Raw genomic sequence first — 18,089 nt, forward strand, 5'->3', positions numbered from 1 at the left:
CCTAACCACTGGACCGCCAGGGAATTCCCTCTTGAATGTATTTGGAAGGCAGAGTCAACAGGATTCGCTGTTAGATTAGATGCAGGGTGTGTAAGAAATAAGAGATGACTCTAAGGTTTCTGGCCTGAGCAACTAGAAAAGAACTATCATATACCGAGATAGAGGAAATTATAGAAGGAGTAGATTTGCGGAGAAAGAATAGGAGTTAGGTTTTGGGCATGCTTAATTTGAGGTATCTATTAGACATCCATGTAGGGATGATGAATTGGATATACAAGTCTGGGGGCTGAAGCTGGAAATATACATTTGAGAGTCTGCAGCATTTAGATGATAAAATGTGAAAGTCTGCTTGCTCTCCACTCCCATGTCCCACCCATAAGCCCCCTCCCCCCGGTCAGCTCATGTGTAGGGATATAGATACACATACACAAATATTATTTTTCCACAAGTAGAATTGTTCTGCAACTTGCTTTTTATCAATATGTTTTGGAGTTTTTCGATGTAAGTACATCCATATATATCTCATTCTTTCTTAATAGCTGTAGAGAATTCCTTAGTATGAATGAATCATGTTATATCCATGCATTCATTCATTCATTCACAAATATTTTTTGAGCACCTACTATGTGCCAGGCACTGATCTAGAAATTGAGGATAAAGTAGTCCCTTATGGATGGTATTTAGGTTGTTTCTAATAGTTTGCTATTATTAACATGGATACAATGAGTATCTTTAGGCAGGCATCTCAGTTCACATGTGAGAGTTATTTGGCATTGATTCATAGAAGTGGAATTTCTAGGTCAAAGAGCTCTATGGCATTTCTAATACTTGAATCTCAAGTTCAATTAGGATAGGGTTAACATTAAATTAAATTAAAATAAACATTAGGGTAGGTAAATTTGTGATAAAATCAAAGATATTTAACAAATGTGGAAAAGAAATCACCCAATAAAATGCTCTGTTGGAAGCTGTAGGATTGCCTCTACAATTTCCCTTTACTATGTGAGTGTAGTCATGTCCAAATCCTACTCAGCTTCAGGGTCAAACTCAAACGCCCCCTCCTACAGGAAGCCTTCAGTAGGCCCTAATCAGATGTGATTTTGCGATCTCCCGCTTTACCTCAAGTATGGTCTTTATCACATACTTCCTTGTATCATAAATACATTCTCTACAGGACTTTTTTTTTCCTGAAGGGAATGGACAGTGTATTTAATTCATCCTGCATCGTCCCTCAGTGCATAGCACAACGCTCAATGTTTATGTAATTAAACAGAAGCCTCAAAGCAAAAAAAGTGAAACCTACAGTCTCAAGAATAAGCATGGCGCCTACTAATGACCAGATGGTGTTTGCATACCATCCGTGTGACATGTGCTTCCGATGGCTCACAAGGCTCTGTAGAAATTGCCTTCTTCTCCGATTCCATCTCCTACTACTTCTCTTCCTTCTATGCTCCAACCATGCTGGCCCTTTTTTTTTTTTCTGGCTTTGAACACACTAAGTCTGCCCCCATCTCCACACCTTTGTACCTGTCATTCCATTCTACCTGGAGTGCTCTACCTCCTGATCTTTGCTGGCTGCTTCTTTTCCTTCAAGACTCACTCAACTTTCACCTCCTCCAAGAAGACTTCCTTGACCTTCTATTCTAAATTAGGTCTCCAACTCCAAGTACTCTCTATCCTATCACCTTAACTTAATCCTCCACATAGTATTTCTCGCTTTCTGAAATTAACATGTTCATTTGCTTGCACTAGAACGTAAGCTCCACCAGAAGAGGGACCTTGGCCTGTCTTGTTCAACCCTGTGTACTTTTAATGGCTACAATAGAGTATGTAGTAGTAAAGATGCTTTTGGCTGAAAGAAACAGAATATTCAACTAAAAGTTGCATAAACTATAAGGGTTTACTTTTCTCAGAGGTAGGCAGTACTAGGTAGGGTTGGTTCAACGGTTCAATGCTGTCTGAATTCTGGATTGGCCCCTCTGCGATGGTCTTGGACTTCCCTTGTGGTTGCAAAATGGCTGCCAAGGACAGATGCGTCACCAGAAAAGACCCCTCTCAGGGAGAAGGGGTAGCAGAGGTCTCTCTGCACAGCTCTTTTTTAAAAGGTGGAAAAACTCAGGAGCTCTCCTCCCACACTTCTCTTTTCTATTGCATGGGCCCAAACTGAATGGAGTTAAGACCATTCCTCTAGTAGAGTGAGATTATCATGATTTTCTTTTTAACCAGTCATAATTCATCACCTGGAGCTGGGTCTGTCTTCCCTAAGCCCCCTGGCTCTGCTCCATACCAGAAGCAAATCTGGGCTGTCTTAGCAAGGAAAAAGTGTTATGGCTTTTCTGGCGGTAACCAACAGGGCGGGCCACACAGACACTCATGGAACCGAGGCGTGAATTCGGGCTGATCCACCTACATTCAACAATTAACACATTTTATATACATACGCTCTGTGCAAAGCCAAGATTGGTGATACATGGCTTCTGCCTTCTGAGGACTTCCGGGTCCCAAGCCCTCTGGAACCTTTGTCTGTGCTTTAATGGGACTAATGTGATGACTGCTGAAATAGACATGCTGCTAAGAGATTTGGTCTTTTCTGGATTCACAGAAACCATCAACCATGCCCTTGTTTTCAAAACAAAGTCCTATATATAGGTGTGACTGCTTGGTCTTTGAAGATGGTAAAAAGTGGGCAAAGTGGGCCTTCCCTGGTGGCACAGTGGTTGAGAGTCCGCCTGCCGATGCAGGGGACACGGGTTCGTGCCCCGGTCCGGGAAGATCCCACATGCCGCAAAGCGGCTGGGCCTGTGAGCCATGGCCACTGAGCCTGTGCGTCCGGAGCCTGTGCTCCGCAACGGGAGAGGCCACAACAGTGAGAGGCCCGCGTACCGGGGAAAAAAAAAAAAAAGTGGGCAAAGTGCCCTCATGGCAGTGGTAGGAACCCGCTTAGAAGGGCTGCATGGCTCCCCAGAAATTTTTGGCCATTTTCAAACTCTTAACACATTAAGTAACCAGACAGAAAATTCCCGCGGTTAGCAGAGCCTTTCACTTTGCACTTGGGGAGGTTTTACAGGGTCACTAGTACTTCAAGATTCACATCCTTATTTCTGTCTTAAGCACGTTTATTTTACATCTAGTTAGAAGATGTTCTTTGATTCTTGGGAAACAATTTCTTGGAAGGTGAAGAGGATAAGGAAAGGAGTAGGAAATGGAGAGGCGATAGCAGGATGTGTAAAAGCTTCTAGAAGACCAGTAAATCCTCCAGACTCCAGGTAATGGCCTTCCAAACCCGCCCCCGCCCCCCCGCCCAGTCTCTGCCAAACTAGACAACCTGCCACGGGCTCAGGGCCCACCATCCAGCTGTCCCCTGCCCTGCTGGGGGTGGAGGGGTGGGCTCGCCCACAGCAAGTTTCCAGTCCCAGAAGCCCGCTCCCTCCTGGGGTTGCCCCCCGACCCCTCCCACGTGAGGAGGAGGTGTGGGCAGCAGAGGACCCAAGCGAGTCGCTCCGGCCGGAAAACCCGCTCTCCCTCCTTCGACAGCGACATCGGCTCGACCCATCCCGGGCGGAGCACACAATAGGCGGCTGCTCCACGTTGTCGCGCAGCCCCTCGCCGCCCCGGTCCTGGGGGCTTGCGGGGTGGCGGGGCGCGAGAGTTCCCCAGCCCTCCTCCGGGCACTGCAGCCTCCGGGGCGGGAAAGGAGCGCTGGGGTAGAGCGCGCCGCACACTTGGAGACATTTCGTGTCGTTCCCCCCTCCCCGCCCCCAAATACACACAAACGAAAATGAAGCAACCAGACCTCCCCTCCCGGAGGCGGCTGCACCAGCAATTATCAGCTGCGGGCGGAGCCCGAGCGGTTGCCACTTCCCCCCTCTTCCCTCGTGACCCTCGTTCCCCCTCCAATGCTCCCTCCCCCTCCACACGCCCTTCCTCGCCAGACACACCCTCTTCCTCGGGCTGCTCGCGCACGGAGCACGGGCTCTCTGGGGGAGGGAGCGGCCGCCGCCGTGGGGCAGGACAGCGAGCGAGAGAGGAAGGGAAGGAGGGAAAGAGGGAGGGGCAGCGGAGGGCGGGAGGGAGGAGCAGCGGGAGACGCGCCGCCGCCAAGCTGCGATGTGGCCGGCCGGCGTGTAAACACTTGGAGCAGCAGCGGCCGCGGCCGCCCCGGCCCGGGGCAGTGAGCAAGCCAGCCGAGACCTTCCCGCCGCTGCCATGGCCGAAGTGCGCAAATTCACCAAGCGGCTCAGCAAGCCCGGCACGGCGGCCGAGCTCCGACAGAGCGTGTCGGAGGCCGTGCGGGGCTCCGTAGTGCTGGTGAGTGGCCGGGGGACGGGGCGTCCCGGGGAACGCGCTCCGGGCGAGAGCAACTGGGTGGCTTCCCGCGCGCCCGCGCGCGCGGGGCCGGGACGGGGACGGCGTCGGCGGCGGCCGGCCGGTGCGCTCCGCGCTCTTTCTCCGTTTCAGTAAGTTTTCGCCCCGGCCGCCGCTCGCCGGGGTCCGAGTCCCAGGCGCCCGCTGACAGCGCCGCGGCTGCCCGGCTGCCCCGCACGGGCTGGACGCCGACGGGCCGTCGGGGGCTCGGAACTGGGGCCCCGGCCGGGGGTGTGAGTTCGAGAACGGACCCCGCGCTGCCCTAGACCCGGCACAAAGAGCCGGCGACCCGGGCGCGACGACATCCAGAGTCCATGCTGCCCGCACCTGAGGCAGCCTAGGCGGAAGGATGCGATGTCCGTTTTGCACATACACGCACTCGCGCGCGCACACACACACACACACCGTGTACACAAAAAAAGAACCCCACCCAAAAAGCCCCGGGCGCCCAAGCTCCGGCGGGCGGTGAGAACAGAGGAAGCACAGCGACTTCCTCCTGCTACTGGGGAGAGGGTGGTGATGGGTGTAAGAAAGGGTGCTGCTGTCGCCGCCGCCGCTGCCGCCGCGGAGGGGGAGGGGGTTGGAGACAACGGGTTTCCGGGGCGTGTGGGCGCGGGGTCTGCAGCCGCAGGGCGAGGGTGTCCCCTGCGACCCGAGAGCGCTTCGGAGGCAGGAGATGGGGCCATGGGGGTTTGGGGGAAGACGGTGTGCGCCAGTCCAGGGATGGAGGACCTGGGCTCAGAGCCCCACCGCTCACGGTTGGGGGATGGGCATTGGAAAGCGCGCTGACCTCCTGGGAGCCTTTCCATCGCACCCTCACCCTCATTCGGATTGTCTGACTCTGGAGCGCAGCGGAGGGTACTAACGAGCACTTGCCCCTTCTCCTGTTTTCAAGACACTCGTTGCCAATTTCCTGGACCAGTAGTCAAAACCTAAATAAGCAATCAGACTGGTTAATTAGCATTTGTTTTGTTGCTTTGGTTTTTTGTTTGTTCGTTTTTGTCTCTCTCCATGCTCTCTACCTTATAGCGAGTCGTCTGCTGTGTTTAAATTTCACCATTAAGAGTGAGCTCTTTTTGTTAAAACAACTTATCATCGGAAGGGAACTTCACAGCTTTTCCTTGTAATTTTTCTGTTGATCTTGTAGAATCTGCGATAAAAACAACATTAAAGGGAGGCCAGGGGCCTGATCCCAACAGTGGAGAAAGTTGACATTAGTGGGAGTTCTGGAGAAGGATCAAAGGTAAAAATATGTACCTTTGAGATAAAGATCTGATCCCTAATAGCTACAACTGTGCAAAGCCAAATGACTTTAAAGAAATCTCTCTATCGTAGCTGGACCCTTGGAAGTTTAATCCTGCTGTTTAGCAGAGCTAAAAAGCCAGACCTTTAATGTTGTTTTAATGGACTTGGCTTATTGTGTGTCTCACTGATTTTAGAATGAGGTCCTGTTGGGGTTAGATTGGAACCTCGATTGTCATCACAGCCAGTTAAGAGAGGAAGGCAAGCTGTGGGTAGGGAATTTATACCAGGGCTCTCATCTCGGGTGATTGTTAACAAGTGATTCAGTCTCCCTAGCATAGGAAACGCTTTCCTAAATTCAGGAAGAAAGAAAACCTCGCTTAAGCAGGGGTGGCTGGCCCTCTACCACATCGTGTGAAGGGAGCCTGTGAATTGGACAGATGGTCTCAAGAGAATAAATGGGACTCAGCAAACCTCCGCTGGGATTTGACCAGCATTTGACCTGCCACCCCCAGCAACGTAGTTGACAGTAGCATTCTTGTCCAGGGTTTTGGGTTTGAAAAAGAATTGGGGGTAACACAGGTGCCTTCCTAACCATTGACTCTGGCACAAAAAACTGTTAGTGGGAGGAGACTCTTCTGAGAGATACCGCCAACCTAGCTTACTTGGGACCAAGGCCACAGATTTTTTTTACCGGGCAAGGCACAGGAATGATATTTATTTACTACTCTGGTATGTGGTCCACACTGAGATTTGGGGAGGTGGGGAGAACCGATTCTAGGAATCTAAATCTATATCTGTTGAGCCCCTGCAACGTGCAAGGCACAATCCTAGATGCCCTAAAATTATGAATGAGTGTGATGACTTTATCTTCATTTGTTTCTGTTAGTTCCAGCCTGGGTTGGGTCTGTGTGTATGTGTTTGTCAAGAGGACACCCAGATTATGTACATAAATCAGTTTTAGCTTATTCATAGCACCTTAGTGAATGCTGTTTTGAAGCAGTTCAGTCAATTAAGAGATAAGGAAAGAGTCTTAAATGGAGTGTGCTCTCCTAAATGGCTCTCTTTCTTGGCCCCTGCTTTTCTGACACCAAGAGCTCGTTAACCAAAGTTAGCAAAGCCATGGGTGGCTGGAGAGCGAGTGGACCACATTGCAGCTGCCATCATAACGTCTGATTCTTTTCTGATTTAAGACCCCAAATGTTTATTAGGGACAGCTGAGGTAGGATTTACACTTGCTGCTGTAAACCCACGACATTCAAGTTAGGGCTTCAATATGGAGTTGCATTTTCATTAGATTTCAATATGGAGTCATTCCTGCCGCAGAGCAAGCTTTCCTGTGGTGTATCTTTCACTAGAACTTGGAAAAACCACCAAGCTGAACAAATATACAGAATTTCCTGTTTAGGTGGTTTCTTTTTTAACAATTATACCCTTTTTGGCATGTTGCTAACATCATTCAGTTTTGTTCACTGTTTGAAAAATTCAGAAGGCCTGGGCTATATATAGCACGTAGTTGTGTATTCAAACCTTCATTCAGTTATCAGTACTTCCTCAAATCTGTTAACTATATAATGAAGCAGATAGAGAAAGAGAGACCGTTTTGTTGCTGCATTTTTTTTTTTTTAATGAAAGACATTTTTAACCCAGGCAAAGGGATAATTACAGAATTAACCACTGGCAGAGATTTCTCAAGAGAGACTTGGGGAGGAATATTATAACCTGAGAGCGTCTGTGATTAACTGAGAAGTGTTTACATATATACACATTTTAAAATGCAGAGTTTCAACGCTGTTTTTGTTATAATTCAGGATGTAGCTCTTTGTGCCTCTGGGGGAACAAAGGCATTTGATAAACCTGTTGTATTCTGGCTGCCCTTGGGAGGAGTCCCTGTGTCTGCCTGGGAAGGTCGCCTAGTAGGTGTTTAAGTACTGTTGGCTTGCTGCTGCTGAATTTACTTTCAATTCCTTGTGCGCCAAAGGATCAGGAAAGGGTTGCTAGATATTACGGGTTGTAGCCCCTTGAGGCAGGGCGATGCATGCATGGTGCCCTGGCTGGCGCCTGGCCAGATGGCATATAACAAAGCCAGTGGAGAAAAGCTCTCCAAGAGCCGAGAATGGCTGAAAAGGGTCTGCAGCTGTTGACACCCCCTCCTCCCCCCCAACACTACCACCTCTGCAAGGAGTGTTCCTTAGGTTTGCATTTAGGGAAGGCCTGAAAATGAATCAGCTCCCCTGCTCCCTCTTCCCAGGGGAATTTGTGGAAAGTACTTAATCGAGGACAAAACAACTTACACGGTAGAATAAAGCCAGTTGCAACGGGCTTTGCCCGCGAGTCTGCAGTTCAGAGACTTAGCTGGGCTCTGCATGCACTGACCCAGAGTGTGGGCGAGTAAGCATGAAATGGTCTTACTGCTCCCGTTGGCTCCTCCAGGTTTGGAGAAGGAAGGATCTGTCAGCCAGCCCACTGCAGAGGTTGCGGTGAAGCCGGAGAGGCCTCCTTGCCCAACCCTCTTTGAAGCACCAAATAGTACTGAATAGAATTTGTTTTCCAAGCCGAGCACGTTAAACAAATTTATCATACAAACTTGTAAATAATTATGTCACTTACCCATATCTTATGAACATTTCTTCGCGTCAGTGATACAAATCTACATAATCATGTTTAACGACTGCCAGAAGTCCCACTGTGGGTGGACCATAGGTTAATCATCCTTTATCGTTTGATGTCTTGAGAAGTTCTAATTCTGAGGAGTTATAAACATGAGCTCTCCAGTACAGTAGCTACTAGCCACCTGTGGCTATTTACATTTACGTTTGAATTCATTAAAAAACTAAAATTAGTTTAAAAACTTTAAAAATCAGCTCCTAAATTGCCCTTGCCACAAGTGCTCAAGAGCCACGTGTGCCTAGTGGCTGGCCCGCATCGGACAGCCCAGAGACAACATTTCCACCACTGCAGAAAGTTCTTCAGGACAGCTCTGGTATAAACATGAATTTGAATGAACATCTTTGAGCAGGCATTTTCAAACATGCTAGATTGTCCCTCTAGGATAAATTTCTAGCATTGGAATTGCTTTGCTCAAACATTAGACACATTTTTAGCATTAACATTTCCTTTAAACCTGCTGTTAAATTACTCTGCAGAAAGTTATTGACATTTGCCCTTCCGTCACCAGAAAGTGTGAGTGTTCCTTTTGCCCCCTCCCATGCCAACACCGGTAATTAGTATTTTTTAACCTCTGCAATCTGGTAGGCAGTAAACGGCATATCACCTTTCTAATTTGCATTCCTCTCATTAGTCTTGAAGTTGACCAGGTTGGCATATGTATTAGCCATCTGTATTTCTTCTATTGAGGATTTGAGTGAACCTTCGTACAGACTTATTTCCTGGTTTGTACTTCTCACACTAACGGTCTCTACCCCTAAGATTCTGTTTCGATAAGTCTGGGCTGGGGCCAGGCATGTGTATTTTTAAAAACAACCCAAGGTGACTTTGATGTGCACAGAAACGCAGATCTAGACCACTTGCCTACTCAAGGCAGGAACGTCCCCCGTACCGGCCCTGACAAACGTTGCCTAGCTTCTCCTTAAACGCTCTCTGCCCATTAGAGGGCTGGGTTAGAAACGGCTCTTGCGCTGAAATTTGCTCTCTGTAAGTTCCACCACTAGGCTAGGCCTAGCTCTGCCATTTGGAGCCGCACAGAATATGTTTGCTTCCTCTTTCACATGGCAACCCTTCAAATATTTGGAGACAGCCACCATGGCATTTTAAAATGCACTCTTCCCAAAGCCAAAGAGCCTTCATTTCTTTCCTTCCTTCCTTCCTCATGTGACTTGGTTTCAAGATGCTTCACCATCACGATCATCTTGTTTGGGCTCCTTTCCAAGGTTTCAGTGTCCTCCTTAAAATGTGGGAGTCAGAGCCCAGGCTCAAGAGTCAGACCTGGGCTTGACTCTGCCCTCTGTCACAGGCTTGCATTGTGAACCGAAGCGAGTAACGAGATCTTGTTTTCCTCATCTGTGAAATGGGGATAATAAATAGTTGTACTGACCTTGTGGAGTTCTCGGGGGGGTCGAAGAAGGTAATATTTGGAAAGCGTCTGATGTATAAGTGATTCATAAAAGTTTAGGAGAGATCTAGTAAAAAAAAAAAGTATCCTAGAAGGGTCTATCACAGATTACAGTGAAGAAGGGGGCAATATTTCATACCCATTCTGAATATGAACCAAGAAGGCAGGGGCTGTGTGTTCCTGTCTATTCCCAGTGCCTCTCACAGCGGGAAACACATGGAAACAATATATAGGATGGACCAGGTGTTGGGTGCCTGGAGACCAGGTAACTGGGTAAAATATAGCTGTATGGTTTTGGAGAGGGACAACAGTGGCTTAGCTGAGGCAGTGACAATGGAGATAAGGTGGAAGAAGTAGGAGTAGTGATAAAATCAGCAGGATTTAGTGATCCTTGAAGGGGGAGTAGAGGGGGGAAGGAAGAAGTGGGAGGAAGAGAGAGGGGGGGAGGTGGAGTCAAGATGATTGAGGTTTGTCAGCCCAGGTGACCAGGAGGGTCAGTGTGTTCCACGAGAGGGGAAGGGAGAAGCAAATGAGCGGCCCCTTCTAGAGAGGGTTGTCAGGGCAAAGCCATTTTACAGTTAAGGCGGTGGAGAGAACATTCTGGGGAAAGGCTGAGCCTCTAGTGTTGTGTTTTGGCAAAAGACTAGGGTTCTTGAGGGCAGAGAAGAAAGTGTTCCAGATGGGATCAGGAAGGGGCGGAAGAGCCAGGGCTGAGCAGCCGGGCAGGGGAGGCGAGATTAGCTGATTGAAGAGCTTTGCACCTTTGGGGGTCGTTAGGGAAGTGGGAGGCAGGGCGGGGCGGGGCGGGGGGGGGTGCTGAGGAGCGGCCTCCCCAGGCAGGCTTCATGGGAAGTTAGGTCACCCCCTGGGCAGCTTCCCGTCCCAGGGTTCAGCCTGACCAGCGTCCTTCCCCAGGTGCCTGAAGAGGCTGGCGAGCGTGTTTCCTGCCCTTGAGGGACTCGCAAGCCTGGAAGGGAGATGGGACGCGTGCAGCTGAGTGTGAAACAGAGACGATGGAAGCGGCAGGAGTCCAGTGATTGGTGCTGCTTCTGTCTTCAGTTAGTTACATCATTTCTGCCTGCCCCCGCCCCCCCATGGTCTTTTTTGTGGTCCTTAACGTTTTTTCAAGACGTTGGTCCTTTCTGGGTTCAACAATGTTAAATGAGGCCTTTGGCATTTTCCTCATTTACTGGGCTACAGAGACCCTTTTTTTTTTTTTTTTTTTTTTTTGGGAATGGGGAAAGTAAATGGCAGCGCCCGACACTCTGAGAAATTCACATCCAGTGTACATGTGTAACTCCCCTTGACATTCCTTGACCTGACGTCTGTGGGCTGCCGGAGCGCTTGCTGCCTTCCCAGACCCCACCTCGGGAGCCGCCCCGCCCCCCCCCAGGCTTGTTTGCGGGAATTCCGTTCAGAGGAGTCATTCACCTCCCTGCTTTTGCTTTCTTCTGAGACATAAAATGATCCGTAGGCATGTTGAAAAATTATTAGTTTTTTTGTTTGTTTTCTTTTCTTCCTTTTTTTTTTTTTTTTTAAAACACAGAGGGAAGGCCAGAAACCACAGGCGGGAGAAAGCACGAGAGCCGTTTCCCCTTTTCTGTAAATCCTAATGGTAGTTTTATGATACATCTCTGTTTGGGATTTAGATACCTTAGTTTCTTTTAGCTTTTGTCAGGAGTGCAGAGGGGTTCATGGGTAACGTTGACCTGTCGCTTATATCAACCCAGAGCCAGATGCCTTTCCGATTCTTGCAGGGCCACACCCTGGAGGCTCCCAGAGCAGGAGCTGGGGCAAAGGGACAGTCTCGTTCAGCTCCGTTGTCTGTGACTCGTGCTTAGTAGAGCACACTGGGCTCTGGAAACTCACTGCCCGGGTTCAAAGTCCAGCTCAGCTGCTTACTAACTTGGGTGACCTTGGGCCAGTTATTTCACCTTCTGTGCCTCGATAACCCTCTCGTGGGTTTGGGTTTGCGGAAAGGCTTCCATGAGTTGCATGCAAAGCACTGGGGACCGGGGCTTGGCACGTGGAAGGCACTGGACAACTGTTGGCTCGCATGCTTATTCCCGGGCTTGATGGTGTGCAGAAGTCTTTTGTGTATGTGTGACACATCAACCAACAAAAGTAGACGGGTAGAAGGGAAGCAGGTACCCTTGCTTTTTTATTTCCCTGCTGTAGATCATGCCCCAAAGGGTGAGCCACATACATGGCTGAGCCGAGAATCATACCCTTCTTGGCAGAATAAGCTGGCTGCCCATGAGGTCCTGGGAGCAGCCATTCCCAGGCGGACTGGATCATATCGAAGAGCCCAGTGGATGTGAGCTAGGGCTCTGGGTCTTTGGCAGTTCTTGCCTTCAGACTAGTCAGATGAGTGGGTGGGAAGACTGGTCGTCTAGTGGGGAGGAACACCCCATCCTGTGCCTGGGAGGAGGTCCTCTGGTCTGGGAAACTTACGACAATCTGTTCAGCGCGGTTTCTCCAAAAGCATGGATAGAGGAGCATTGGGCTCTGTATGGAAGACTAGAACTTGAACGCTCTTTCCTTTCCCTCTCAAAACTTTATTGACATGCCTTTTACTCATTAATCCTTACTTTAAAAAGAATCAAATGACCGTTGACATTCAAGTGCCCTTTTAAAGATGTATTTTGGAAACATGTATTTTAGTGGGAACATTTTAAGCTTACAGGTCTTCTAAGAAATTAATATACTTTTCTGCCCAGCTATCCTGGTTTTGTGGTAGCAGGATGAGTCCAATTAGGAACAGTACGTGCAGGTTTCCAGCGTAGTCAGTACCGTGGAAAATATGCCAACTGTTCCAGGGACATGAGGTTGACCTACTATCTACGCACAGCGTCGCACAATCACGCCAAAATTTGCTATTAATGATTTCCTGCCATTCTTTAGCACCTTATTTTTATTGCTCATCGAGTTTATCGTTGACAGGAAGTTGTATTTTGGCCTTTCTCGACAGCTTACGTTGGACTGTACATGTTTCAAGCTGCAGAGAAATGTTTGAAGGTATTCTGATACTTCAGCTCTCCCCTCCCGTTGCTTTCCGTAGTGACTAAGAGATTTGACTGGGTGAGATTTAACTAAGAAGTCAAATGTTCTTCTAAGCCTCTGAGACAGAACATCTTTATTTGAAGTGCTTCAGCGAAGTGTGTCAGGAGGCTGGGGAATGCCTTTGTACGAAATAGTGGTTGTATTAGACCTTGTATTTTTATAGCCCCGATCTTATGATGAGTCAAAAATGCTGTTATGCCTCTGACCTCGCATGTTCTTCCAGGTCACTGTGAAACACATCCTGCATTGTCATCACCTGTCTCCCTTCAGTGGGGAAACAGAGGCATGGTTTCAAGTGAGGCAGGCCGTAGGCCACCCAAGTTTGCTAAATGACAGAACAGGTAATGAACTCCGGGTGTCTCAATTTCTTTGGCACAATCAGGTAAAGAAGCACCAGCTCCTGGGCCAGATTCCACAATAGAACGGGTGGAGGAAGCTCTCTTTGTGCGGTTTTGGTGATGATCTCCTCCTGTTGGGAAACAGTGTTTATTTCTGAACAAGCTTAGGTCTCTGTAGTGGGAAAGTAGGAGGTGAGGACAGAAAAAAGAAATAAAGAGGGGTGGGGTTGTTACTGAGAAATGTGGGCAAGATCCGTATAGATTTTTCCTTGCCAAAGTCAGCCTAAGGACTTTGAGAACTGTTTGCAATTGGCCGTCCTTCCTTTCTTTGCTATTTGACTAGCTATATGGGGGAAAAAAATTCTCCAGGACACTGGCTCTGCCAAGGTACCTGGGATCATTTTCAGGGAACTGTTTTTATGATTTTTTTTCAAGCAGGTTAGTGCCGTCCAAAAATAACAACATATATATTTCTCTCCATGCCTTTTATATTAGCCGTGTAGCTTTCCCACTTGAGAGACTGCCAACTTTATGTCTTACAGGACCTGTTGTCAATGTTCATGGCGTGAGTGGAACAGTGTGGTTGGCAAAACCAGTTTATTTTCATAGGTTAACAAGTTCCGAAGGCTTCGGCCCATTAAATGGTTTCCTAGAGACCAGAAGGAGGGAATACCACCTTCTGAGTTGCCTAACTTACCACCAAGAAAGCACTTAAATCCAGGAGGGCTCTCAATCAACTGTTGGCGAAAATTGAACAAAATGGTTATTTGAAAGCTCATAGGCGCCCGCAGCTCTCCTTCTGGCCAGAAGAGTGTTTAGATCATGCTCTATTGCTTGTGGAGCAAAGAAGGTTCTCCCTGCTAACCTGACCCCGAGGGAGAATCGCTCCTCCACTGCCAGCGACCTGCGTGACTGCTTACAGAGGAGCTCTGCCTCTGTCTTCGCCTTCCGAACGAAGTGAAACGGGGTCTGGCGGAATTCTCACCGGGAGAGCCGGAGGAGAATTCCATAGGGCTTTGTTGTCGCCTCAGTTCTGCGATGGAGGCCCAGCTCCCTCCCCCTGCTTCCTCTGCGTGGGGTGGACTCGGATGTCCCCTGCCAGCCCGGCACCGCCCCAGGCCCAGAGACTAGTCAGGGCCTAAGCAAGGGGACATCAGAAGACTCGTATTCAGAGCTGCGGATCTGGGCCTTAAGTCCCCTAGGCTACTGGTTCTGCCCGGTCTGTAAAATCCATTTCCGGTCACTGGGTTTTATCTTCTTTCTCGTCCCGACCCCCTACCCCATATCTAACCCTCTGCCTTGGTTTGCCGGCCAATTGCGCAGCCCCTCTAGGAGAGTTCTCGTCTTGTTGCCGGTCCTGAGGAGGACTGTCCTACACTCAGCATGACTGCACAATAGCTTGAGCTTAGCACGCTGGGTGTCTGCTTAGAGAACTCAGAAAAGGCAGAGTACTTGAGATGAGGAGTCCCAGCAGTGACCCTGCTGAGAGTTGCACTAGATGCATGGCCTGTTAGTTTCCTATGGCCGCTACAACACATTGCCGCAAACTTAGCGTCTCAAAACAATACAGATTTACTAAACTCACAGTTCTGGAGGTTGGAAGTCTGAAACGGTTTTAAGTGGACTAACGCCAAGGTGTCTGTAAGTCCTCACTCCCTCCCAGAAGCTCTAGGGGAGAATCTGTTACCGTGCATTTTACAGCTTCTAGAGGCTGCCTGCATTCCTTGGCTTGTGGCCCCTTCCTCCATCTTCAAGCCAGCAATGTCTGGTCAAGTCTTTCTCACATCGTATCATACTGATACTGCTTATGTCATCACATCTCCTTCTCTGACTCTGACTCTTCTGCCTTCCTTCTTTCCTTCCTCCCTCCCTCACTTAGAAGGACTCTTATGATTGATTACCTTGGTCCCACCAGGATAATTAGTTAGGATAATCTCTCCATCTCAAAATCCTTAACTTGATTACATCTGCAAAATCCCTTTGCTATGTAATATAACGTAGTCACAAATTCCAGGGATTAAGAAGCGGACAGCTTTGGGAAACCATTGCTAGAGGTTGAGGAATGGTGGAATTCTAGGGTCACATGGGTTTCCAGCATGGATACTGACCTTGTGGTGGAGGAGGAACACGGGGCTGATAGACGGGCAAACTGTGAGCCAGGTGCAAAAGCCTTCACAGAATAAGAATGAGAAAGCACAAACCCTTTTGAGAATTTTGGCTGAAAGAAAGCGATATAGGTTTGCAGTCTGCAATTTCAATTTGGATGTTTTCTTAAATTCTTCATGATTAAAAAAAATTTTTCCCACACAAAAGTCCCTCAGTCTGGAGTTCTTGTAAGTGGGCACTGCTTTCAGACTTGAGGTGTTTCAAGATACAAGCTGGCCAGACACTTGGCAGGCACTTAGCCAGTTCAGGCCTATGGAATTTTCCACCCTCAGCTAAAGAGTAAAGAGGTAAGGGGGTGGGTGTGTGTATTGAAAAGAGAAAAGGATGGTTTCACATCAGAGAGGATAACTCTTTGGCTGACAAGCCCCAAGACACCTCTCATGTGTCCTGTGTGAGAGACACTTCACCCATCCTGAAGGTCAGGTTAGACTGGGCATGGCCCTCCTGCATTTTCAAGGTAATTGGCAGACCCTTTCCCAGAAATGGGTTTCTAAAACACATGATTCAAGAAGCAGAGAGAAGGACTGGAAAAGCTCTCTGATTCCTTCTGTCTTCACGATGTTTTCAATTGAGAGAGAAATTGAAACTTCCTGTCTCATTCACCAAGTCCAGTCATTGCCATCTTAGAGACACACACCACAAAAGCTTGCTGGCTGATCGCATTTGCACCAGCCCTCCTCACGCTGGCCATGACAATATCCATGATAAGCTGATGGCACAGAGCCTACTGCCCTGAAGAAGCACTCTATCATCGATGTGGGTTGCATTTTCTATTTTTACATCACTTCTAATTGGCCATGGCTATATTTCTCCGAGGCCAGGCGTATCTTTTTCCAGTCCCTTGGATAATTGGCTGAAATGTACTGAAAAACATTTTGTAAAAGGTTGGGAAACCCCCAGATTTTGTTTAAAAATCTCTACTGACAAAATATACATTAACCATCTTCACTGTCTCCTGTTCCAGTCTTCCTTTCTTTTCTCCTCAATAGGAAAATAGTTCCAATTCTCCTTATAAGCCAACTCAGTTAAAAAATTCAGATGTTTGCAGTGGAATTATCTTAAAATTTTTTCTAATGTATTTAGATACTACTAATCTCTAGGATGTGAAAAGGTATTAACTGTAATCCTATTTAAATCTTCTTTAGAAACTGATGTTCCTTTTTTTTTGTTATAGGCTCTTGCCCTTCAACCTGGCTTATTTTGTTATAGTTTATTTCATATTATTTTACTGAGTTACTCCTTTCTGGTTTGAGGTTTTTCCTTTTTCACTGGCCCTCATCTGAACTTCATGGCTTAGGGATAGTAGGCATTGGATCAATGACCTTCGTGACAGAGTTGATGCCTCAGGACTCTGGAACATCTGGGAGTGTGGTGTGTACCAGAAGAAAGTAGGAAGCAAATGTGTTTGAGAGTGAGCTAGAAAAGAGAGAGAGACAGACAGACAGAGATGGGAGGGGAGAGGCATGCTGAGCTATGGGAGATAGCAAGCTGTCTTAGCTGAAGGAAAAGAGAAATACGTTCCTTCTGGTCATGCTAAAATCCCAAGGGAAATGCTTTTAGAACTGTTGCTTGAATTGAAGCAGAGAATCTATTTCTACTGATTTTAATACATGGGATCTACTTAGGGCAAGGATGGGGGTGGGGTGGGGGAAGGGAAGACAGGGACTTAATCTGAGGAAACTAAAGGATAAAAACAAGTTAAGATGGAAGGAAGGGATTTTTTCCCCCTCATTATAATAGACCAAGAGACCAGAGATGAAAATATTAACAATATTTAATGAGGGTAGCGGTATAGTTTTAGATTCAGACAGGAAGAAATCCACCCCTGTAGAAATTGTGCTAGGTAAATGGAACAGTTTTGTGTGGGGTGGTGCATCCTGTCAACTCGCATAATTCAAGACCCCAAATTAATTAGTTAAGGAATGTGGAGGACACTTCTATGTAGTTCTCCACCGTATGTGTTAGTTGGAACCTAATTCTCCGACTTGGGGGTTTAAGACTTGGGACCACCGGAAACCTGTAGAGGCCAGATTCCTTTTGGGAGTCAAGGGTTGGCTGGCCCTCACTTCCTCCATCTTCTGGTAGAAGAAGGGCAACAGTTCACACCTATTCCAGATCCGTATTTCTCAAGGCAGCAAACCCTGCTAGACAGGAATGGGGGCCGTGGAGGCTGCCCCTCCGAGGCCTTGAGACCTGCTCTGAGCGAGGCACCCACTGGGGCAGGGTTCCTTTAGCTGACTTCGCGCTCTCCCGACCAAATTTCTTTCTTTCTCTTTGCACCTTCCACTAACCCCTGACTGTTCTCCCCTCATTCTGATCTTTCAACTGCTGCCCCTGGCAGCCCTCACCTCTCTGCACTGTGACCTTCCAGGAAAAGCTTCTACATATTTGTGCTCTGGAAACTTCCTTCCACGGTGGGCACTCTCTCACTCACCCCTTCTCATCTTTTTCTCACCTCTTCCTTCCCTCTCTCCTCTGTGTTTGGTCATAAAGTGTTCTCTGGGGGACAGGGCCGTCACTGTGTTTATTGTTTTTAACCTTTTCTTTAGACAAGGATGGAAAATTCCAGAGGCCTGAGCTAGTGATGGCTGGGTGCCTTTTCCGGAAATCCAATGGCCTGGATGCTAAGGGAATGTTGTGGAGCTACACATCTGGCAAGGTTGTCCCCTAAAGTGTCCTGGCTTTGTATTTAGTTCCAACTAAGAGAAGTGGAGATTCTGTCTGCGGAAGTATGGAATAAGAATGAAGAGTTTAAGAAATGATATAATTACCACTCTAGAGCCCAGTATATGTCACTGTGTGTGTGTGTGTGTGTGTGTGTGTGTGTGTGTGTGTGTGTGTGT

General features: G+C 48.0%; 1 protein-coding gene across 7 annotated transcripts in view; it reads left to right on the forward strand.

The window, feature by feature from the left end:
- Window positions 1-4,088: 4,088 nt before the first annotated feature.
- DOCK11 (dedicator of cytokinesis 11) overlaps window positions 4,089-18,089 on the forward strand; it is a 217,683-nt gene continuing 203,682 nt past the window's right edge. For 6 of the 7 annotated variants that reach the window (XR_003796312.1, XM_029240008.1, XM_029240010.1 and 3 more), the window contains exon 1: window positions 4,089-4,308. Coding sequence is in view for 6 of the 7 variants with exons in the window: in XM_029240008.1 (XP_029095841.1) it covers window positions 4,207-4,308 (102 nt within the window). In the remaining variant the exon portion in view is untranslated. The remainder of the gene's footprint in view (window positions 4,309-18,089) is intronic. The other variant, XM_029240013.1, reaches the window with a different exon arrangement.

The sequence above is a fragment of the Monodon monoceros genome, unplaced genomic scaffold, assembly GCF_005190385.1.
Source record: "Monodon monoceros isolate NGI ecotype Baffin Bay Population unplaced genomic scaffold, NGI_Narwhal_1 Super_Scaffold_22, whole genome shotgun sequence".
Classification (NCBI taxonomy): Eukaryota; Metazoa; Chordata; class Mammalia; order Artiodactyla; family Monodontidae; genus Monodon; species Monodon monoceros.